The 12924-nt window shown below is 43.4% G+C and overlaps 2 protein-coding genes across 3 annotated transcripts in view; one reads left to right on the top strand and one right to left on the bottom strand.

Annotated features, from left to right (window-relative positions):
* Nucleotides 1-6062, top strand: part of pcsk7 (proprotein convertase subtilisin/kexin type 7) — a 14598-nt gene extending 8536 nt beyond the window's left edge. Inside the window, exons 10-16 of the mRNA XM_013914268.1 lie at nt 949-1053; nt 1147-1249; nt 3452-3608; nt 3764-3858; nt 3961-4066; nt 4176-4293; nt 4833-6062. Coding sequence (XP_013769722.1) covers nt 949-1053; nt 1147-1249; nt 3452-3608; nt 3764-3858; nt 3961-4066; nt 4176-4293; nt 4833-5090 — 942 coding nt within the window. The 3' untranslated portion in view covers nt 5091-6062. The remainder of the gene's footprint in view (nt 1-948; nt 1054-1146; nt 1250-3451; nt 3609-3763; nt 3859-3960; nt 4067-4175; nt 4294-4832) is intronic.
* Nucleotides 6063-6643: 581 nt separating this feature from the next.
* On the bottom strand, nt 6644-12380 carry tagln (transgelin). 2 transcript variants are annotated; one of them, XM_005746714.2, is made up of 6 exons: nt 12201-12380; nt 9205-9248; nt 8228-8416; nt 7910-8081; nt 7550-7652; nt 6644-7465 (listed from the first exon to the last, which is right to left on the bottom strand). In XM_005746714.2, the coding sequence occupies exons 2-6, from the start codon at nt 9214-9216 to the stop codon at nt 7327-7329; spliced, it is 615 nt and encodes a 204-aa protein (XP_005746771.1). In that variant the 5' UTR covers nt 9217-9248; nt 12201-12380; the 3' UTR covers nt 6644-7326. The 2 variants fall into 2 exon arrangements, with proteins under 2 accessions (XP_005746771.1, XP_005746772.1); XM_005746715.1 differs by lacking the exon at nt 9205-9248 and having other exon boundaries at nt 12201-12377.
* Nucleotides 12381-12924: the final 544 nt, after the last annotated feature.

Genomic DNA, 12924 nt, shown 5'->3' with positions numbered 1-12924 from the left:
TTGTCGAGTATCTTTTTGAGTAAAGCCCTTGTGTGTTCTGTTGTTCAGCCAATCAGGTCACAATACCAGCTGTTCACAGAATGATTCAAAATGACATGTCAAAACCTGAAAGGTGAAAATGGGATGCAAAGTAAACTAAATGTAGGCTCTGACACAATTTAGCTCACAGTTCGAACAGTGTTTTGAAATCTTCCCTTAATCTTTTTTTCAGCAGTGTTTTGCTTCAGTGGATAAAAATCAAGAGTTATTGGCTTATAAAAATTTGTGAGTCTTCATCGCTGACATATGGAGTGCAGTAAAAACAGACAAGCGGGAGAAAGTGGTGATTTCAGTAACATGCAGCTACGGCCCAGCCAACCAGGAATCAAAGAGAGAACTCGGCTGATTAGTCCCTGTGTTAAGTCTTGTGACTGTCGAGCTCCACAAGTTATTTTTATTATTAAGGAATTGTGTGTAGATTGTCAGGATATGGTGACAATTTTTTTTATTTTAATTTTTTTCGTAGACTTGGAAAGTCCTGCTAATTTTTCTGCACTTCCGATATCGTCAGCATGTGATGTTGAATGCATTTTGATACATATGAAGCCTCATCTACCCCCATTATTGCTAGTTACTCTTCCAGTAATCATAAATAGTAAAGCAATGCTTCGAGTGTTATGAAGGCCAGATAAAGAATCAGCTTTTATATGGATGTGTAAGCCCTGTCCAAACTTACTGCTGCTATATTTACATAGTTACAGGCAGCAGCCAGTTTATATGAGACTCAGAGAGCCAGCCTTTGTCCAGGGGTAACAAAATTTGCCTAAGAGGAAAGCTGGCTCATTAACGTGCCAGATCTGATGTATCTCATTTCCCAATACTCCTGGAAGTGGTCTCTGTTGTTTATTTTGTCATTTCTGTTGCTCAATAAAAGCATAAACTCGATCTTGGCTGTGTTTGTTTTGACAGTGCGACAGTAGTGCCGACTGGAAGGTGAACGGAGCAGGATTTCATCACAGCCACCAGCACGGCTTCGGTCTGCTCAACGCGTGGAGGCTCGTCAATGCCGCCAAGGTTCACACATACGCACGTAGAGACACAGCCACTGCTCTCAATAAAGATGTCCACTCCAGGTTAGGCTGAAGATGTCTCTGGTTTCTGTTTCAGGTGTGGGAGTCAGTGCCATTCCTCTTGTCCTATCAGAGCTCTGTAATAAAGGAGGAAACCCCCATTGTGATCTATCCCGATGAGCTCGTCCTTACCTGGGAAGGTAACCCTGCCTCAGTGTCTACTCTTCTCTCTCAGCTCTGTACTGGACATTTACTTGTCAAGTTTACGCACTGCACTCATGTAGCTAACTCCCTCTGCCCCTCCCTCTCTGCCTGCCTGCTCCTCAGACAGGCTGCTTGTCCATATTTGGTAATGTTCTCTTTGTTTGTGAGTTCCCTTGGCGAAATTTTTTTTCCAGATTTCTTTGCAGGTTTTTTTTCCATTTTCTTCAATTTTTTTCTGATATAACTACTTTAACATTTCTCACTATTCATTTTGTTCCTTCATCACTTCTTACCGCTCTGAATCTCTCACATTCAGCTATCTGTGTATGTAATCTCTCCCTTGTACAGTTTTTTCGCATATGGTGACCTCATTCTAGCAGAAACATTTCCTTCTCCCTCATCTCCTCCTCTCCTCCCTCGATCTGTATCTTCCCTCTTTTATGGGCTTGTTGATTTCAGGAATACAGCCAGATGTGTGTGCGTCTGTGTGTGTGCGCACAAAGAGCTGCTGTTAAAGAGGTGCTGTACTCCACATTTTCTCCTTTAAGCGTCGTTTCAGTCAGTATTGGTTGGGGCTCTTTTTTTCTTCACCACTGACGCTGTTCAGACCTGCCCGTCACACTACTCGGGGTTTGTTGTGGTAGTTTCTATGTGTTTTGGCTGACTCACTAACACGCCCCCTTTAGCTTTTCAAAATTTCTTCTTCCCATGTGAACATTTTCTCCACTTGTAAGCGCACGCTGCAACTTGCTCTGACCTGTTCATGGCCAGTCACATCATGTTTCATCAGCCCAGCTCAGGGTGAGTGGGTGACGTTAGTTTACAGACAACTTGAGTTTGACTTTTCTGAGGGAGAGAGGATGTGTGGGAGCTCGCAGTCTCACGTTCCTGTGAAGAATAGAGGTTTTAGGTTGCTGCGAGGTGAAGGAACGCCAGTGAGTTAGTTGTAAAAGAGAAACACGATGGTAAAAGCTCACAGCTGCTGCGTCATCACATTCTAACCCAGAGCAGTCATTTAGCAGAGTTGGTTTGTGTGGTATACTCAAATCTGTTTATCTCAGACAAAAGTTGGGATTGAAAAAAAAAGTTTCAACAATCTTACATCATTTTTATAACTCTACACTGAATTTATTTAGCTTGGCCTAAAGCTCGTGACCAGCCCAATGACAAAGATATAAAAAAACCCCATCATCTGCTTATTTAGAAAAGCATGCAGTCTTTTATCCCAGGATACATCTTCATCTTCATGTGTCTTCCCTTCTTCAGCTATGAGCACAGGTCAGCAGCGTGCTGTCTGGAGTTTATTACGCACTCACCCCCGCACCCTGTTTATTGAATGCATATCAGGTTTCCTTAAAATTTCCAGTGAAAACCACTGCCAGACCAGTGCATTCATGGAAAATCTTCCAAAATCTGAAGTTGATTTGAACTCTGAGCTGTCAGAGCTTCTAGCATTTAAAACCTTTCTCCAAGCTTCTTCTTTGTCCTTTATTTCATTTCCCCTCTACAGTTGCTTTCTTTTCCTTCTTACTTTCCTCTTCTCCATGTGTCTCCTTGTCCTTGCTGCCCCTCCCTTTTTCTCTACATCTGTCCCATGCCTCTCCATCTTACCGTCCACACCTCTGTTTACACGTCTCCTCCTCTCTCCTTGGGCCCTCTGCGTCCTTCCCTGCCCCGAGGATGTGTTCAGCCCTACATGGTCAGATAGAGCCATGGCCCATTAGCACTCAGAGCCCAGGAAATACCAAGAAATTACCAGACACTCGCACTGGGAGGGCAAGAGGTGGTCAGGAAGACTCACTGATAACAGATTCACGTTTGAGGGAAGATTGAAATTATAGAGTGTTTTTTATTGATTTGCTCTGTTTTAAAGTCTCTCCAGATTAGGACTGATTTCATTCATTAGCTAAACTCTAATTGTTTTTAAAGGAAATGTTATTTGCTTTGTCATAACAGCAGCAAAGAAGTTTTACTGAAATAAAGTTTTGTAAATAATAGGACGAGTAGAAAATTGAATTCTTATCACCGCCGTATTGTGAAGCAGCACTTAAAATGAAGCTAGTGAGCCCTGAAATAGAAACTTAAACGTGCATTCAGAATGATTTCAAGCATATTCACATACTCTTCATTGTTTACCAGGTTAGAATAAAGGGTCAAACATACAAACATTGTGAGCCGCTCTGTCTCCTCTCCATCAGTCTCTGCTGCCGACCTGAGACAGTCTGGAATGGAGACCCTGGAGCATGTGGCCGTGACCGTGACAGTCATCCATCCTTGCCGTGGCAACGTGGAGTTCGTGTTGATCTGCCCCAGCGGTATGACATCAGTCATCGGGGCTCGCCGTGCCATCGACAGGTAGTTTCTGTCTTTGAGCTTTGTAAAACAACACTTTATGGAAAATGGTAATTGTAAAACGTACTCACGTTTAAGGTTTCTAATGTATCTCAAGATTGCACTGAAAATTGTTTGTGCTGCAGTCTAATGTAGCTGTGTGTGTTTTGTGCTCATAGAGATAATGCAGGCTACCAGGACTGGACTTTCTCCACTGTGCGCTGCTGGGGAGAGAGAGCCCAGGGCCTCTACACCCTCAAGATCTCTGACCACAGTGAGTTTCTGCCCTTCTTACAGCTAGACTTGTTTGGGTTTTTAAATTTTTTTAATTTGTTTGGCTCTTCATCATGACCTCCTCACTCCACTTTTTCTGTAGAAGATGAATCTTCTGTCCAGTGTGCCGCTGTGGGAGTGCTGAAGGAGAGGAAGTTGACTCTGTATGGTTCATCTATGATGTTCAGCGAGGTCAAGGAAAGACAGAGGCAAGAACCGATACACAGTCGGCATAACACTTGCGCAGATGTTTGGAGTGAACATGTGATTTTTATGAAGATGTTCTGTGAGTTTGATGGGCTGTGCATCGATTGACAGGCTGGTGGAGGAGGCAATGACTGGGAAGTATCTGCACAGCAACTTCTCTCTGCCCTGCCCTCCAGGCCTGGACCTGCCTCCAGAAATCACCAAGCCCTTCACGTCCAACAACCTCAAGGTAAACAGCGCGGCGTTTACGGTGCACACTCAGACAAGCCGCGTCATGGTTACCATGCTGTTGCCCACTGTGTGCTTCAGTCTTTTGAGTTCTTTGCGGACTGTGTTCATTTTCTCCCTGGGGAGGTGATGTGTGTTTGTTGTTGTTTTTTAACATGTTTCTTGTACAACTTTCATGGTTTTAACCATCAATCAGGGAAGTGTTTATCATAAAGTCTCCAGTGATTAAATATATCCTCAGGCCTTCATCTTTCTTATTTAGTTAAGATGTGCGTAACTTAACTTAGCAGTAGGATGGTGGACATGTGAGAGGGTAACTAAAATCTGAGCCCCTGGACAAAAGGGTATAAAACAAATCGAGTATTGATTAATTAACCCTTCAGCTAACCTTTAGGTGTGTGTGTGCTCCTTCTCCTTTTCCATTCTTTATCAGCTCCCTTCCTTTGCACTTTACCAGCACATTCAGCCATCACTGATTGACTCTTCCTGTGGTGATTTACATTCCTTGTTTCTATAACCTGTGTCCTCCTCCTCTTCCAGTTCATGCTGTTGCTTGGCTGTTTTGCTCTCTTCTGGTCCCTCTACTACACATTGGAGGTTATGATGGCCCACGTAGACTTCAGGGTCCTTCTCTGCTTGCCCAGGAGACAGGATGGTCACAGGAGGGGGCGACAAGGGAAAGGAGTGGAGGAGGCACTGATTGGGGATGAGGAGCAGGACTCAGGGGTGGAGTTGCAGGCTGTGCTGGACTCTGATGTCAAAGAGCCGCTTGCCAGTGGGGAATGGCTGGCAACATAGCACTGAGCCAGATTAAGGGCTAAAACCATCACACTGTTAGTCCTTATAGGACCTCTCAGGCTTACACCTTCATTTTGCCACTCACCAACTTAGCCTTCCACACTCAGCTTCCAGCAGTGGTGTTGGAGGGTGAAACCAGTGCACTCTTGTCCTTCTTTGCATTCCCCTTAAGAGTGGCCTTCAGTGTGTTTGTGCTGCACGCAAAGGTGTGTGGCTTGTGCACATCCCCTTAATAAAGGTGATCACATTTTTTTTCTGCGATCTCTTTAGACATGGAAGAAAAATTTGGTACGAAGGTTAAAATTCCTGTAAAGTAAGTTAATGCACAGGTCTGGTATGACCATCAGATGGACTTAACAGGGTTCCTGGTTTAATTACATGTGTGAAAGTGTTCATTTGCTCATGTTTAAAATGTAACCTCAAAGAAGAGCTTCATAGGATACAATACACCTGTGGAAGGAAGAACTGAGATGTGCACTTAAAAAAAACAGGTGTGAAAGTGTGTGTGTGTGTGGCGTAACCTGAGCGATTGTGTTTGTGATATGCAAGGTCTTCCATGGAAAAAGTGACCTATGGTAAAATGTGAGGCTTCAAGTGGATACTGTATTTCAATAAAAAGATTGCTTTTTGAGGGAATTCCTTTATGCATTTATTTTTTTTAAGCCTGGTGTTGTTTTCTGTGGCTTATCAATCTACTACTGAGAATTTACAAATAAAAGAAAAATACAAACTTGAAATGGGATTTTTGCATTGTGGGATTTGCAAATCAATTTTTTAATAAAGTATAATATATAGACAATGTGCCTGCTGTACAGATGTACTATGCTGATGGTGTTTTTACAGTGCTTTTTTTTTAAAGACTATTAAAGAAGTATAATTTTTTTAATGTAAACAGTGTTTGGAGTGATATTGAAAACCATTACTGTGCAAGTCACAGGCAAGTTCAGTGATAATAAACAATGCTTAAGTTTTCTCTTTGACTGATTTTTGTAGTTTTAAAACCAAGTTCACACAAGCACACACCTCCAGTAAGTCACCTGTATAAATTAATCTGGCATGGTAAATGTGTTGAGTGGTTTTACACATTTTTTTAAATCGAATAAGTCATTTGAATTGAGTAACTGACTACATTTCAAGGTAATCTGAAACAATCCTGGGTATGGTTACAGAGGTTTTTAAAGTCTATTATGGTAACAGTTGCAACATTAACTTGCACTGAACACAAACAACAGCATGGATACAAAATAAAGCAAAAACAAAGAAAAATTAACCAATGGGAATGTCAAATCTCAGAACTGCCAGAAGACGACTGTTTTCCCGTAAAATAAGACTTTCCCATTTTTGAATTCTTTTGTCGACGCTTACACGCCTACAGATAAAAATGTGATAAGTGTTCCCCGTTGCCATGTATTCTTAATCTGGGTCATGTAAACATGCATGCATGCATGCATGTTGGTGCGTGGGTTGTTTAAAATATTAGTAGGAGAGATCCCACCCCATTCACCCCATTTTCCAACAAGGGAACCCTTAAAGAGCTGAAAACACAAAGTCAATTCAGAGATGTATTTCAAAGTCATTATTTAATAAGACAATGTACAAAAATATGAGCGCTGATACAGCAGGCGCAGCCATGTGGGACGTGTACTTGACACGGTAGCAGTAAAAATGAGGAGCATTGGTGCAACATGGTTGTGCTTGTAAATTTGAGAAGAACGCTTTACGGCATGTAAACGAATTCATATTTCTGTCAGAACCCATCAAAATTCAGGGAGGCAGATGCAACACGAGTTCCTTATCGAAGGAAAGACCGGATCAACTTTTGGTGTGTGAAAGGTTTTTGTTTGGTTTAACAAGACACTTTTTGGTCATTTTTCATGGCTACAATTGCAGCTTAAGACTACAAACATTCAGTTGTTACTGGTCCGAAGACAAAGCATAGTTGAACCCTGCATTGATCACCAGTGCGAGCATGTAAATAAGGGCTCTGTGACAGTTATTAAGTTTAAGGAGGACCAAAGGGTGTAAGAGATCGTAAAAAGCACCAGAGGTTTTGGTTAAAAGAGGGGCTAAAGAGGTTTGGGGTACTGATGCAAGTGCTGTTCGCTGCAGACAACAGGTTTAGCTCCTTCTCTCTGAAGTTGGAGTTAGGATGGTGGCATGGCTGGACCTGGAGATGGAGTTGGACCAAGCCAGCGGCTCTGCAGTGAGCGCCCTTTCCACTGGCGGCTCAGTGACTTTACAGGATCTGTCGAGGTCTTCCGTAGCTCATGCCCTCCTGACTGGCTCCCTTATTGGAGCCCATCTGTAAGCCAATCACATTTTTGCCAGCCTTCATCTGCTCATCGCTGAAGTCTCGCTTGTTCTCCTGTGCCTTCCTGCAATGAAACATTGAAAATTGTCACAAAAAGGTGCCAGAGTCATTGTGTTAACAGGGCTCTGTTTAATTTTAGAGGACTCACTTGAAGAACCAGTTGGGGTCTCCCTTGTATGTGCCTTCATCCTTGGTAACGGCCAAGCTTCCCAAAGCTGACAGGGTCCTCTGCACCGCTGCCAAGTCCTTACCTGTCCCAACACACCATATTAACAACAGCACCAGTCAAAATATCAAATATCAATCTCTGAAAACTAAAACCAATATGTGGAAACAACTAAAACCTGCCGTTCCTCTAATGACCACCTCCTCTAATGGCAACACTCTGAAAATAACACGTGGTGTCCACATTCATTAACAAAAAAAAACATCTATGGTTGCACCATACAATCCAAGTGCCTAAACCCTCCACTATTAAACAATCCTGAGAGCATGAAACCTGTCTGACCTTCCCAAAGGTCCACGGTCTGGAACATGTCGGTCTTCGTGACGCCGTATTTCTCGGCAGCGTTGAGAAACTGGGAGATCTGTTCCATCTGCTTGAAGGCCATGGGCGAGCTCTGAATCTTCTTCACAGGCTTCTCGCCGGCAAACAGACTGTTAATGAGCTCGCTCAAGACCTGGAGAGAAAAAAATGAAACCAAAAAGGAGAGTAGAAAAGGGAGGGCAGTTAAAGGGAAGAAGAAAGGAAGGAGAAGCACAAATAAAAGATTTTTATCTTAAAGCAATTTCTATTAGAAAACATCCGGGCAGCTTGTGCACTCACACATCCATCCTTGAGCCAAGCCTGGAAGCCCTGTTTGCCGGGCTCTGGCTTCCCCACACCAGAGCCACACTGACGGCTGATCCACTCCACCAGGATCTGCTCCAGCTCTGGGTCGTACTTGCTGTCGATCTTGTCCTGGACCTGCCGACTCAGGCCGTAGGATGGACCTTTGTTAGCCATGCCGGCACCCTGGGGCAGGCGAGAGAAGTGAAGTGAAGGATGGAAATGAACGAGAAATACATGCCGTCAAAGAAAAAGGGCTAATGTAGTTATGATCCCTTGATGTCACGTAATGATGGGGATTTCAGTCTCCCTGATCTTAGTCTTACCTGTGATCTCTTTTTATCAAATATTGTCACTTCTATCTTTGTCCTGCATATACGTTTATACCTATTCCATTCATAGTTGCTTTTAGCAGCTCACATGTTTGCACTGCAGTATCATTTAGATTGAGTCTAAAGCATATGCGGAAACATGCATAGTTGTGCAAAGAATTTAAATAAAGCCACATTTACTCGGGAACACGCATACACCTCCTCCTGACTATATGCTGTAATCATGATACACCAGTACAAACATTAACACCATGCATGTCAGAAGCGTGTATAGAAGCGTAAATGCTCAGCATTCAGTACAATTATAAACCTTCCCAGGAGCACCAGCAGTAACAGTGCTGCGTCTCCCAGTGCAAACCATTCAGCCCCATCAGGATGGACGGTGTGCAGAGGGAGCTCGCTATCAGCCAGCTGATTTTTGCATATGTTCCTCTGTAATGCCAGCACACACACACACACACACACTCTTTCTTCCTCCCTCTCTCTTTTTTTTGGCTTTTGCTTTGCACCAACGCACAAACACACATACAGCCAGCACTTGTTTTTTTCCATTTTATGCTTCTGTATTGCCTTTGGGCCAACAGCCAATGAGTGCAAATGAGTGCAAAAACTCATATCAAAGTGCTGTCTGCACCATCCAACCTTTGTTGCCATCTTGATGTCAGGTCACGTCAACTTCCCTGTTCCTGGAGAGGTTTAAAGTCGAAACATTGAAAAGGTTAAACTTCTCCTCTGGCTGGAGTAGCGACTCGTTTCTGGCACAGGGTGAGGAATGCTGTTGTTCTGTTTTTACACAATGCACAAGTTTTTCTGATTGGATTCTTTCCACTGTAGCAGAGGCCTGTAGGGGTCACTGACAGAAGATAAAGTTGGGACTTTTTTTTCTTAAAACGTTCCTTTCTTTCACATTCCTCTTATTTTCATTTGCTCATTTATTCTTTCTCACTCAATGATTTGTGAGGCATTGAAACCTGTGATGGAAACAACGTGCAAACACAATACTGGCACATTCCCACTTTGGAATATTCAACCTACTTTTAGCTCCATGTTTTTGTTTTTTCAGTTTTAATTTCACCCGTCTCCTACTCGTTGCTGGACATGCAGCTGATGAGTGAGCCAGTGTAGCTGTGTTTATGTAAATTGCAGATTATAGGCTGTACTTTATGGATTTTTACATTACATTTCAATGTAATTACTTATTTAGTTTAGTTTGGTAAAGGGATAAAAGAAATGTGGATTTTTTTGGTGTCGTGGATATGATAAATAAAACCATTGTACCATTGTACGAGTACATATCCCCCATGTCTGCGTATTAGAGGCTGAATGCCAAAGAAGTGAATGGCTCCCAGCCCAGAACGTCCAGAGCTCGTTACCTCCAGCCCAGTTTCATATTCTCTGCATACTCTGTGGTGCTTTTCCAGACCACAGGAAACCAAACACACATGCTGGGGAGCACGCTCACTTACTTACAACCACAAGTTCAGATATTATATCTCTTCCTCACACACACACACTCATACCTCTCATTATTCCGCCTGACATTTGCCATTATATAATTATTATTTCAAAGCAATGTGTCTCTGGTAGAATTTCAATCTGTCCTTTTTTTTTTCCTTTTTAAACACTGGCCCTCCTGAAACACTCTGTGGGCTTTGACCACGAATTCTTCACGCTACACTTTTTTTTTAAAATAGGAAAAGTAATAGACGGCATCTTTACCACACTGTGCACTCAGTGCCTTCTCCCACCACGAAGAGGAGAAAGTGTGCACTGCATAACAACCAAACAAAGCTTATATAATCTTTTTTTTTGGAGGTTAAGTAAATCCATTAAGGCCTAGTCTCTATTTCTGGTATTTATGTGCGTCCAGGGGCCTGATGTTGTGTTTGGGACCCGGCCCAGGTCCAATAAATATCTGCTAAACAAGCTTCTGTGCTGTCTGGCTGCTTCTGCTTAATTCTGCTGCATGGGGAGCTTTTCATTTATAGCGACTTCTAATGCTTTGTACTGTAGAAAGAAAAGGATGGAGATTTTTGTGTAAGAGCAATATGGCAGTATGAACATTTAAAAAAAAAATCACCAAAGATGGTCAAAACCACAGATTTGAAGTAAAGGCGAGCCTCAAATACCTCTTCTCAAAACTCCCAAAGAGCTCTATCCCACAGTCATGACTTCATCACCTCAGTCCATCCATCTCTCCCTCTCCTGTGTTTTCCCCCGTCTGTTTCTCTATCACCATGGCAAATGTGCCTAATGCCAGAACAGGAAACCAGTTTGAGGGCTGTGGCAACTGCGGCAGCCCGAGGGGACGTGGCATCGGACAGCCTCGCCTCCTCTACAGTTAACCAGCTAACCGCCATCTAATGATTTGTATGAATAAGCTGTGGGGTGCTTGTGGAAGCGGCGCACGCTCTATCCTTTTGTTTCTCAGCTTTTTAGAGAGTCAGGATTTGGCGTAAATCTGCTGAACTTTGGGCCGGACATTGTCAGCTGAGTCATCTGGCTGAAGGATGCCATCCCAGCTTGGTGATGTGCTGGTTTTATTTTATTTTTCCAGTTTATTCCAGGGGCACAGAAAAGTTTACTCCGACCTGCCACTTTCTGAAAGCCCTTTGCAGTTCTGATCATTCTGACAAACTTTACAACAGTTGTACATGTGAGCTGATGTACTTCTAGTGACTGTGTCATGTGAGCACTGCTGTCCGGCTCACAGCAACTATGCGCCCTTACAAACCGTGATCAGTCCCTGGCTTCTATAAACCTCTGCTGTGTTTATGTACTGCTCCTGGATTGGCAGCGCAGATAGTGTTATCTCCTCCTGTTGCTGCTGTTCAGAAACTCAGCTACCCACTGGTACTCCTTCCCCTCCTCCTTCCCACTGCTACTGCTGGCTGGCTTTACTGGAATCACTGGGTGTGCTGCCATCTTTGATGATTTGCTCATTATCTTCTCTCCAAACGCTGCTCCACATCAGGCAGCCGCTTCATAATGTATTCATAAAGACAGATGGAAACTTTGGACAGCTCTGTATCCTCATTATATAAGTGGCTGTAACTGTCTGCTCTGTAACTCATTACGCCTCAGAAGCTCATGTATGGCAGTGGATCATTTGCTTGTACAAATAAAACTATGCAGATGTGGAGATATATGAATTGCTGTCTGGTTTTATGTCCTTTCAGTTTAAGGGGAAACAAATATCAGCCCTCAAATAAGATATGCACCGCATTGCAGTTAAACGGTGAGTTTATTTGCACAAAGTTTTAAGGTATGTATATAAAACGGTACAACCAGGTTTCCCGTACAGCAGTTTTTAATCAGAGAATGAAGATTATGAGCAGCTGTACTCAATCACGTGCAGATATTTGCAAACTTTTATTCAGTCAAATGCGCAAAAATCTTTAGTAAACCCGATAGTCTCTGCATACGTCGTAAACCATTGGTGCATATGGATGTTTGAGCTCCCATCTGCTCCTGGATTTTTCATGCAAACAGCCCCTTTGACCTCCGAAGGATGAAATTAGTCATATTCTGTATGTATTCCTTTTGATACGAATTTAACACCCCGCATCTGACCATCATCAACCAGACAACCATCACTTCCAGGAGTTTTACAAGGGAAAAAAGACAAGCATACTCACTGTGTGAAGCAATAGGTGAGTTCTCCGCTGGTGAAGGCGTGAGTGTGGATGCTTGACTGAGTGTTTGTATATGCTTGGCAAGGGACCTCCCTCTCAAAAATGCCGGCTTAAAAGGAGCAGATGAGGCCAGATGACTTCACTCCTCTACTGAGAGAGTGAGAGAGGGCGGAGGAAGGAGGGAGCAACGAAAGCCAAGAATGAGGGCGAGTGAGAGGGAAAAAAAGGAAACTTCATCCTTAAAAGGGCATGGCCTTTCAGCAGCTCCCTCTCCCTCTGCCTGTTGCGTCTCTTCCTCTCACGTCTAGTCAGAACGCCCAGCCTTATTTGGGTACGGCTGTTCCACGCAGAGAGGAGAGAGACGGCAGCATTGGTTTGGTCGGCGAGAATTCCCCAAATAGTTTCGCCGCATTGCTCTTCGTTCAAAGTGGCATCAAGAAAAAAAAAAGTGACAGCAAGATGGCGGAGGGAGAGGCTGGAGGGAAGCGGGGAGGAAGGGTGATGGGATGGAGGTGGAAAGAAAAGAGAGGAAGTGACAGTTGGTTGTGGGGGAAATAACTAAAGTATTGTTCTATACTACTGTAGGGACTGAGCAGTGTCAAAAGTGACTCTATTTCCACATTTGTGTACACTGAGGAGGGAAGGAGGAGAGGAGAGATAAACAAGATGGGAGTAAGAGAAAGTCATCAAACTTTGAGACAGAAAGCTCCATGTAAGTCCAGGGTGC

Source organism: Pundamilia nyererei, unplaced genomic scaffold (assembly GCF_000239375.1).
Source record: "Pundamilia nyererei isolate P.nyererei 1_Seehausen unplaced genomic scaffold, PunNye1.0 scaffold00182, whole genome shotgun sequence".
Taxonomy (NCBI): domain Eukaryota; kingdom Metazoa; phylum Chordata; class Actinopteri; order Cichliformes; family Cichlidae; genus Pundamilia; species Pundamilia nyererei.
Note: the sequence above shows the minus strand (reverse complement) of the source record. Positions and strands in the feature narration are given on the sequence as shown.